The sequence below is a fragment of the Bombus vancouverensis genome, chromosome 14 (assembly GCF_051014615.1).
Source record: "Bombus vancouverensis nearcticus chromosome 14, iyBomVanc1_principal, whole genome shotgun sequence".
Classification (NCBI taxonomy): Eukaryota; Metazoa; Arthropoda; class Insecta; order Hymenoptera; family Apidae; genus Bombus; species Bombus vancouverensis.
The window spans coordinates 1,206,581-1,216,857 of record NC_134924.1 but is presented as its reverse complement, the minus strand read 5'-3'; the positions used below and the strand labels follow the sequence as shown (position 1 = coordinate 1,216,857).

Below are 10,277 nucleotides of genomic sequence, written 5' to 3'. Positions count from 1 at the left end.
TTTTATTGATTTTTTGTTATTTATATAATCCAAAAATATGCAAATTTATACTTAAGGCCCCCATAATATTACTGAATTAAAAAATACAATAAAATTGATAAAAAACAAACTCTAATTTATTTGTAATATCACAATGAAACTTTGTAGGTAAAACATAGCCATTTTATATAATATATAAACTGTATATCATTGTATTTACATTACTTATCAAACTAATCCAAAATATTTTTTTAATTTTATCAAGAATATCTTGATAAGAACTAGATTTACATTTTTATTTTAATTAAAGCACATGAACTATGATGTGCTATTAAATTTCTTAAAGTACTTATCAAATAACATTTATAAATTTGTGCTAGTTTGTTTACAAATTTCAGTTTACACATAACATTTTGTATTAGTATTCAATTATAATTCCATAGAATAATTTTATCCTTGTAGTTTATAAAACGCTATAATTTTCGAAAAAACGAACACGTATAAAATTATTTAATCAAATGTAACTATGCATAATATTAATTATTCGCATAATAGATAATTTTACATTACGTTGTATTTTAAATTTAACAATTATAAGAGATAATTGGTTCTATTTTTTAATGATATTCTATAAAAAATGATTATTATTACAATTATTAGTAAATTGATATTACAATTAATATAAATTACATATACATATTTACTTTACATATAGGTATTCACTTTTCTCCTATATAATTATAGTTATAATTCCTTCATAATATATATATATTAAAATTAAAATACATATATAATAGGTAAAATGAAGAACATTTCATTTCCTATTCTTATGTATAATTGTAGATATTAAATAATTTGAATTGTTACTTTAAAGAAATATTTAATTAGAAAAACGTAATTTACTACAAGAATTACATATATTTTAAGGATAATATAATGGTGCATCTATGCTACATTGGTAAATTTGTGCTTTAGTAGTAATAATATATAAATCATTTTTGATTTTTACTAAATCTACATAATATATCTTCAACAACACCTCAAATACAAAATTTACTTTGATATCATATATGTTATTCTTAATTTTAACTTAATTTAATGAAAAGTCATTAATCTAATACAACCTTGCTTACATCCATATTATGTATAGTATATTGTCAGGTATGAAGTGTTTAACAGGTCATATCTTTTTCGATATATGATCAAAAATATGTGTGAAATATATATGATATGATCATATCTACATAAAAATGATAACATTTTTAAGATATGGTTTTCCTATCAGAGACATTATATCGCTTATAAAACACATTAAGTAGTTTTAAGTAACAAACTTGTTACCTGATTTGTCCGATTGTATATATTTGTAGAAAACCAAAATACTATAGACCTTAAAACATTATGTTAAAATCATGTTGTAATAACTTAGAAGTACACGGATAATATCATGATAGTAATGACACCTTTAATGCGAGGAAATATTTTATGTATATGTTAACAGATACATAATTACACAAAGTGCAGTGAGCATAAAAAAGGCAGTCGTATTAAACTCACATCTTATTAATGAATCATATTTATAAGTAAAGAATTATTGAAAATGTAATATAGTGTTCAAACTTGCTTGCTTGTACACTTACAAAATTTGTACCACAGAATTACGATCTATCATCAGCATACTGAAAGTATTTGGAATTATATTACAAATAATAGCACAAATCAGTATATTATATAAATAGTTCAAAATAAACTAATCATCAGATCTTACAAAATTTGTTATCACGGAATTAAACTATTTCACGTACCATATATGAAGTAATAAATTCATACATGTATTTACAGTACATTATACTTTTAAACATTCATTCTTCAGTATTTCACATTTTTTGGAGCATTGTCAATTTTGTGTCTTTTGCTACATATGTCCTTACATATGTAGTTATGATTTGTATAAAAAGAGATTTATTAATTAAATAAAACAGTCTATTTGTTTGTTGTCCAACCACGCCAAATAGAGGCTATACTAGCTGCAGCACTTGTAACTAAGCCTCCAGCAACACTTTGATTCACTTGCATACTAGATGATTGTTGACTAATCATTGCACCAGGAATGGGAACTGCCATTTCAGGACAAGCAACATTTGGTACCTATAAAAATGAAATATTTATATAATATACATGAGACATTATAAAATGACACATCAGCTGTTAGTAAATTAATCAAAGCAAACTTACAGCTTCCCAATCCCAATTAAAAGTATCTTCCTCTTCATCAGAAGCAGAATCGTCGCTATTTTCTAAATCGGGAACTAATTGACTGTGCAATTGTGCTACAATATTTGAATCAACTTCCATTGGACCAATTCTGTCATAATACACAAATCATTAATCTATTAGTGTATAATAACAATAAATAAATATAATAAATATATACCTTCCAAGATCACTAATTTCAGTATTGAGCAAGTGCATTAGATTTTGCAGAGTATGCATTGGATGTAAAACTGCAGTGTTGGTATTTTGTGTAAAACATAAATGTAATACATTACTATTGAGCCTTGCTACTTTCTTGGCAAATTTTTGATCTGACATCTCATTTCCACAAAATTCTCTGAAAATATTTAAAAAGCAAATTTTAATAACATCCTATCTTTATTGCAATGATTGATATACAAAATATTACATGTAATCCTATCTCTACTTCAATGATTCATACAAAAAATATTGCATATAAAAAATGAAATATTTTTGACATACCCATAAGCAAGTTTATATGGTAGCCTTACATTAACATAATAAGCAATAATATTAACCAACTGTGTAGCATAAGTTAAAGCAGCACTGATATTATATGCTGGATTGTGCATTGCAGTCTCTTTATTTGCACCTGGTACTCCATCTTTATTTGCTGCCACTAAAACAGATGTGTCTGATATTTATAAAATTTATTTAAAAAGTTCAAGCTAAATGGCATATGTACCCCATAAAGAATAAGCACTATAATCTCCACTTCCTGGTAAAGTTGGGGCAACTATACGATGTTGGACTTCTAGAGCATTTTCTGTATCATTTATCCATCTACCTCTAACATATGATGTTCCAGATGCATCTGCCAGTGCACAAGTTACATCTGAACTAGCATCTTCCTCGCTACTACACAGACTAAAAACAGTTAATATTTTCTTATCAATTTTTATTGATTAAAAAATTACTTCTTCTATAAAAACAAGTAGAAAAATGTTTAATAAATAAATTTTGATCATCAATATGATCAAATATTTGATCATAAGTTTCACAATTTCTAATAATTTGTTAGATAGTTAATGGATATTATTACCTTCTACTAGGTTGCACTTTAGATAATGGAAAAATATACTGAATTAATTGTTTAGCAGCAGTTCTGATGACTTTTTTCAACTGCTGTCTTTTCCTATCTACCGCTTCTTTTTGTTTTTCTTGTTTTGCTCTCAAACCAGTAACATAACGATGTAATTTTTCTACTCGTTCTTCATGTCTAGGTAATCTAAGTGCTAACTGAGAGTTTACGTCTTTGAGAATATTTAAACGTTGATTACCTGCATATTATTAAACTTCATTTAGTCTAGCACTTTCCTAAATATTACATAATTATGCTATATATACCTCTGTTTATACTTTGCCTCGTTTCATTCACTAATGACTGAAGTAGTCTAACTCTTTCTTTACAAGTATTTATATCACATATCTACAAACACAAAGAATAATTAAATACAATGATAGTATACAAAAATCCATATTTTTTTTATTATTGACTTTAAAATATTAAATATAAAATACCAATTTATCCCTTTGTTTATGTTTTTCAAGAGCTTTTACACATTTTTCTTCCAATTGAGCTCTGGCAGCTTTCAACCGTAAAAGTCGCAATTGTTTATCTGCAAACCTGTTCAGATACCGATCAGAATAAAATATAATATTTTAAAAATAAAATATTTGAACATATATAATTATTACTCATATGAATTAAAAGTTTGGAAACTGATGCATCGAAACTTCATAACGAATCTTTTTCGTAATTTAGTGAGAATAAAAATTTATTTTTATACTCAACATCATTAGAAATATTTAAAGAATGTTTGGTGCCAAACAAAGCTTTAATACATAAAAATAAATGGCCAGTAAATACGTAAATTATAAGAATATATTCACCGTTCAGAATAAACAGAAGTTGAATGGATAAAATCTCCATTTTGAATACACTGCCGACAATGAAAAATTCGGCGACTATTATGGCACAGTGGGCACTTTAATAAATTCACGCTTAAACGATTTGAAACGTCTTCCAATTCTGACGAAAGCTGAAAATCTGCAGGTGCTGTACAAGAACCATCGGAACTGCTTGTCGCCATAACCAAGACCAAGAACAATAAGCTTTCGTTTGTCTGTTGTCACTCATCAGCTGATCTGCTATTTACTTGCAATCTCCCGCCACTCCGTTACATGATATTTTTATCGCGTATCTTCACTTTTATACTTATTCATACTACATACACGCGACCTAATTTCACACAAAATTTCCATATAATTCGACGAGTAATCATTGAATTATGGAAAAAACAAACTTAAATCTCAACTTACGTATCTCATAGCTACACCGTGACTGCAATCATCTTGAAAAAAGTCCCGTTATGCTACGAGGTAAAGAGAGAGACAAAGAATGTATACATAAATCTTAGAATGTATTTGTAAACACAGTTATGGTAAAACACACATAGATACCAATCTGAGTAATATTATGACTTTTCTTCTTTGAGATGTATCAAAATTATTAGAAAATTACTCGTTTATATTTCACTTATGATTTTATTTAAGTTATACATTTTACATTGGTTTACAGTTATTAATTACTTTTTGCTGTACTTTTTTCTTTAACTTACAGATTTATAATTATATACTTATGAAATATTCATTGTAATTTATATAACATTGACGAAATTATTCATTTTTCTTACTATGAAATACCGGAACTTTAGCCAAAAGTCAATTGTACCGTTTGTTGATTGTTTTCTAAGCTTAAGAAAATATTTTGAAATATTTTGTTTTCAAACATTTCCATACATTTAGAAATAATTAAATTAATATTAGACGGTAATAAATGTTATTTTTTTTAAATATTTTGGCATTCTTTTAAAGTTATGAATCTATTTATAATTAATCATACCTTTATGTTAGGTTACGTTGGAAGTATACATAATGAGTTCTATAATAATTAAGAAATAAAAGCATATACTAAATGAATTTTTAGGTATTATCTATTATTTGTATATATTTTAATAAGTGAAAAAAAAACAAAGACAATGACGTCAATAATAAAACTTCACGCTATTTCTGGGGCTATGGATGAATCTCCTCCTTGTTATATATTGCAAGTTGATGAATTAAGAATATTACTTGATTGCGGATGGGATGAAAATTTTGATCAAGAATTTATAAAGGAATTAAAACGGTTGATAAATTATTATATATTATTTGAATAATTATAAATGCAATAGGAGATTTTAACTAAACAATACAATATTATTTCAGACATGTTCACCAAATAGATGCAGTACTCTTATCATATCCAGATCCATTGCATTTGGGTGCTTTACCATATCTAGTTGGGAAATGTGGATTAAATTGTCCAATATATGCTACTATTCCTGTATATAAGATGGGACAAATGTTTATGTATGATATGTATCAGGTATTTTTGATGAAAAGAATTTCAATTATTTTTTTATGATAACATAAGAAAAAATCATATACATACAAAGGACATTTATGCTTATTTATTATAGTCCCGTCATAATATGGAAGACTTTGATCTTTTTACACTTGATGATGTTGATGCAGCATTTGACAAAATAGTTCAGTTAAAATATAATCAAAGCATTTCAATGAAAGGAAAAGGATATGGAGTTACTTTAACACCTTTACCAGCTGGTCACATGATTGGGGGAACTATCTGGAAAATTGTAAAAGTTGGCGAAGAAGACATAATATATGCTGTTGATTTTAATCACAAAAAAGAACGACATTTAAATGGTTGCGAATTAGAAAGACTACAGAGACCATCTTTGTTAATAACAGATGCTTTCAATGCTACTTATCAGCAAGCAAGACGTAGAACAAGAGATGAGAAATTAATGAGTATGAAAATAAATGCTTATGATAATTCCAGCAATAAATTTTTATAGTACTTTATATGCAATAATAATTTACAGCAAACATTTTACAAACATTACGTGGAGGTGGAAATGTCTTGGTCAGTGTAGATACAGCTGGTCGTGTATTAGAATTGGCTCATATGTTGGACCAATTATGGCGTAATAAAGAATCTGGTTTACTTGCATATTCTTTGGCTCTTTTAAACAATGTTAGTTACAATGTTGTTGAGTTTGCTAAGTCACAAATAGAATGGATGAGTGATAAATTAATGAGGAGTTTTGAAGGTGCTAGAAACAATCCATTTCAGTTTAAGCATTTACAACTATGTCACAGTATGGCAGAATTAAATCAAGTTCCCAGTCCAAAGGTTAGAATATCTTTAATAAAATTATAACTTACAAACATTATAATTGAAAATACATTTATATACAAATACTCTAGGTTGTACTTGCAAGTACTCCAGATATGGAATGTGGTTTTTCAAGAGAGTTGTTTTTGCAATGGTGTGGTAACCCCCAAAACAGTATTATATTAACTAGCAGGACATCACCAGGAACACTTGCAAGAGATTTGGTTGAAAAGGGCGGTAATAGAAATATTACATTGGAGGTGAAAAGGAGAATTAAGTTAGAAGGACTTGAATTAGAAGAATATCAAAGAAAAGAAAAATTAAAGCAAGAGCAATTGAAACAAGAACAAATGTACGTGATTGCATAATATAAAAATTGTCTTATTCTTAAAATATCTCTTATTCCTTCAATACTTTCTTACCTTTTAGGGAGACTGCTGATGTAAGTTCTGAATCAGAAGATGAAATAGAAGTTGGTGGGGGAAGAGGAAAACACGATTTATTAGTAAAACAAGAAAGTAAACCAGGATTTTTCAAACAAAGTAAAAAACAACACCCTATGTTTCCATTTTTAGAAGAAAAAATTAAAATCGACGAATATGGAGAAATTATAAGGTATTACTTTATTAAATTAATAATAGCTATGTATAATAAGTTTTAAATATTTATATTGATTTGTATATATCATAGACCAGAAGATTATAAAATAGCAGAAACTATGCCAGAAGTGGATGATAATAAAGAAAATCTGGAAACAAGACAAGAAGATACTACTCATCATCCAGAAATACCCACTGATATCCCAACAAAATGTATCCAAGTTACACGTACAATGACAGTTAATGCATCTGTCACATATATAGATTTTGAAGGTAGATCCGACGGAGAATCACTACAGAAAATTTTAGCGCAATTAAGACCACGAAGAGTTGTACTAGTTAGAGGATCACAAAAGGACACTGAAATCCTGGCTCAACAAGCACAAAGTGCAGGTGCAAGAGTGTTTATTCCAGGGAGGGGAGAAACATTAGATGCTACAACAGAAACGCACATATACCAAGTAATATTTAATTAATTTTTGTAAACCAATGTGTATAAATTAAAATGTCGCTTTTTGTTCAGGTTCGTTTGACAGATGCGCTTGTTAGTGGCTTAAACTTTTCAAAAGGAAAAGGTGATTCTGAGGTCGCATGGGTTGATGCAATGATAACTGCTCGTGATCAGATATGCCGAGATGCTGTTGCAGGTACCGAGTCAGATGATGTAATAGATCAAAGTGACAAAATACTTACATTGGAACCATTACCATTAAATGAGGTATGTATTCATACAAAAATGAAGTTTTAGTTTTTACAATATAAATGTATTTATAAATTATAGGTACCCGGCCATCAAACAACATTTATAAACGAATTAAAACTATCTGATTTTAAACAGATTTTGAACAAAAGTAATATTCCTTCTGAATTTAGTGGAGGTGTTTTATGGTGTTGCAATAATACTATCGCCGTTAGGAGGGTTTGTATTTAATATCATCAAAATATAATAATCTGATAAAATAAAAATATTTTATAGTTTAATACGATCTTTTTAGCATGAGGCTGGAAAAGTAATATTAGAAGGCTGCATTTCAGAAGATTATTATAAAGTACGCGAATTGTTATACGAACAATACGCAATTGTATAAATCATCTTTATACTAATAAATTTAAATTTAATACAAAACTACTTATTGTTTTTTTATTGTGCAAACCTTAAAAATAATTTCTAAAAAATCCTTTCAAACGTTACGTAAGGAAAAATAATAATAAAATGCAATAAATATTTTATATCTATATATGTACATGCATGATCATTTAAAAAATTGGCGCGAAAGATTACTAACCTAGCAGTTTTTATTTGGTTATCAAACGCTTGAATTAATCTTTAACAAATATAGATTGCAAGCATTTAAATTAATTTTCAATAATAATACAGTGTAAGAAATGGAAATTTAGTGAACAATAAGTTCAACAATTGGATTAAATAGTAAATGGGATATTTCAAGAAAATGTCAACATATTATACGTATCTCAAAGTAAAACTTTTAAATACGTTATTTTCGAGGTGTACGTAAATAAAAATTTATAAAACTCGTATAACAATAATATCTAATTTCTTAAATAAAATTTTTGTTTCAGAATTCTATTTATACCTGAGATAATCCAATTCACAAATTATAAACTGCCATATGTTTTAATTCATACAATTGGTATATTATTATTTATTACGTTAAATCTTGAAACATGCGAAAATACTACCAGGCTGCACTTGTAATAATTGCTGTAGTGAGTCTAATATCCTTATTATTTTATAGACATGAATATAACAAATTAAGATATGTTTTAGAAGTTTTTAATTACTTTGGTAAGCCAAATCAGAGAAGTGAAATAAACTGCACAAATAATGTGCCAATGTTTACTAAATTTGATATGAAATTTGAAGAACCACTCTCTGCTTGGCAAAGATTAGATGATGATCTATATGTTTATTCTGCATATAACATACGCGACAAAGAAATTCAAGTAATAGGTTTTGGTTCATCAAATAACATTAAGGATATGCAATGTCAAATACTATTTGAAAATGAAATTGAACCAGTTTTAGGAAGTTTTAGTTATCTTTCAATTGGTAATAATTTAAATAGCACTGACAAAAATGTTAATTATGGAGGATATCATTTCTATTGTGCATACAAAACAAATAAAATACCAGTAGGAATAATGTTTCTTACAAAATCTAATTTAGATGCTCACAATATACCTATATTACCAATAAAAAGCCAACCTCATAATTTAAATTATATTAATGCTGGAGTATGCGTAGCACCACCATTAACAAAACCAATACAGTTATTACAAATGATTGGCTTTATACAGTTTCATGACATAATTGGCGTGAATAATTTTATAGTGTACGATTTTGGTATTCCAAATCAATATAATAACAACCTTAAAGAATTATTTAAATCTCAAGATCCATATTGGAAATTTACATACACAGTAGTGCCATGGAATTTTCCTTTTCCTGCTACTCACCCTACTATAATAAAAGACTTGATACAAGCAGATTGTTTATACCGTACATATAATAAAGTTAGGTATATCACTACATTATCTTGGGAAGAGTATATAATTTTAAGATATCATCATTCCCTTATAGATTTAATGACAGATTTTAAAAAGTCTAGAATGAAAGCAGATCGTTACAAATTAAAGACATTAACATTTTGTACACAACAAATTGATGATACAACCAATAGGAATGTAACATTCATAATATTTAAAAAACTACATTATGACTCAAGTATCCCTGATAATCAACCAATTTATATTTATAATACACTTGAAGCATTAAACAAAAATAATATGTATACACGAGATATTGGAAAAGATTTAGTTACATTAAATCGTTATCAGTATTGTCCTGGAAAATCAAATCTGGAAACAGGTACTAAAGATACTTCAATTTTAAGATTCACTGAAGATATACAGAATTCACAAATATTTCGAAAATTTATAACAGAGAATAAATTTCTATAAAATAATCACAAGTAATAATTAGATTTAATGTATCTATAAGATAATTTTAGTCTGAAAGTTATCATTAGGAAAAAGTAATTCATTTTTATATGTATTGTAAGATATAAATATAAGAATACAATATTGTATAACGTGTATATAACATGTATATAAAACTTTGTTACAAAGCAGAATGATTT

General features: G+C 27.2%; 3 protein-coding genes across 6 annotated transcripts; 2 read left to right on the top strand and 1 right to left on the bottom strand.

Moving 5' to 3' along the window:
• Positions 1-839: 839 nt before the first annotated feature.
• On the bottom strand, positions 840-4,626 carry Atg14 (autophagy related protein 14). 2 transcript variants are annotated; one of them, XM_033336874.2, is made up of 9 exons: positions 4,168-4,626; positions 3,796-3,901; positions 3,622-3,703; positions 3,317-3,554; positions 2,960-3,141; positions 2,737-2,908; positions 2,414-2,590; positions 2,215-2,344; positions 840-2,127 (listed from the first exon to the last, which is right to left on the bottom strand). In XM_033336874.2, exons 1-9 carry the CDS (start codon positions 4,365-4,367, stop codon positions 1,963-1,965), a joined length of 1,452 nt encoding a protein of 483 aa, XP_033192765.1. In that variant the 5' UTR covers positions 4,368-4,626; the 3' UTR covers positions 840-1,962. The 2 variants fall into 2 exon arrangements, with proteins under 2 accessions (XP_033192765.1, XP_033192766.1); XM_033336875.2 differs by having other exon boundaries at positions 2,737-2,893; positions 4,168-4,625.
• Positions 4,627-4,982: 356 nt separating this feature from the next.
• CPSF2 (cleavage and polyadenylation specificity factor subunit 2) lies at positions 4,983-8,245 on the top strand. Of its 2 annotated transcripts, none has more exons than XM_076624382.1 (11): positions 4,983-5,106; positions 5,191-5,464; positions 5,545-5,704; positions 5,799-6,150; positions 6,225-6,535; positions 6,610-6,869; positions 6,947-7,132; positions 7,208-7,577; positions 7,640-7,834; positions 7,898-8,035; positions 8,112-8,245. In XM_076624382.1, exons 2-11 carry the CDS (start codon positions 5,316-5,318, stop codon positions 8,202-8,204), a joined length of 2,214 nt encoding a protein of 737 aa, XP_076480497.1. In that variant the 5' UTR covers positions 4,983-5,106; positions 5,191-5,315; the 3' UTR covers positions 8,205-8,245. The 2 variants fall into 2 exon arrangements, with proteins under 2 accessions (XP_076480497.1, XP_033192750.1); XM_033336859.2 differs by having other exon boundaries at positions 4,994-5,106; positions 5,264-5,464.
• A 147-nt stretch (positions 8,246-8,392) lies between these two features.
• Positions 8,393-10,271, top strand: LOC117158206 (uncharacterized). 2 transcript variants are annotated; one of them, XM_076624383.1, is made up of 2 exons: positions 8,393-8,594; positions 8,698-10,271. In XM_076624383.1, exon 2 carries the CDS (start codon positions 8,803-8,805, stop codon positions 10,096-10,098), a length of 1,296 nt encoding a protein of 431 aa, XP_076480498.1. In that variant the 5' UTR covers positions 8,393-8,594; positions 8,698-8,802; the 3' UTR covers positions 10,099-10,271. The 2 variants fall into 2 exon arrangements, with proteins under 2 accessions (XP_076480498.1, XP_033192757.1); XM_033336866.2 differs by having other exon boundaries at positions 8,393-8,625.
• Positions 10,272-10,277: the final 6 nt, after the last annotated feature.

Bases quoted from the DNA above. Each gene is read 5' to 3' on its own strand.
- Atg14 (XM_033336874.2), bottom strand. From the start codon at position 4,367: ATGGCGACAAGCAGTTCCGATGGTTCTTGTACAGCACCTGCAGATTTT. The intron at 2,909-2,959 runs GTACATATGCCA...TATAAATATCAG, and splicing joins TAGTGCTTATTCTTTATGGG to ACACATCTGTTTTAGTGGCA. The intron at 2,128-2,214 runs GTAAGTTTGCTT...TCATTTTTATAG, and splicing joins TTAATTGGGATTGGGAAGCT to GTACCAAATGTTGCTTGTCC.
- CPSF2 (XM_076624382.1), top strand. From the start codon at position 5,316: ATGACGTCAATAATAAAACTTCACGCTATTTCTGGGGCTATGGATGAA. The intron at 6,870-6,946 runs GTACGTGATTGC...CTTACCTTTTAG, and splicing joins CAATTGAAACAAGAACAAAT to GGAGACTGCTGATGTAAGTT. The intron at 7,835-7,897 runs GTATGTATTCAT...TATAAATTATAG, and splicing joins AACCATTACCATTAAATGAG to GTACCCGGCCATCAAACAAC.
- LOC117158206 (XM_076624383.1), top strand. From the start codon at position 8,803: ATGCGAAAATACTACCAGGCTGCACTTGTAATAATTGCTGTAGTGAGT.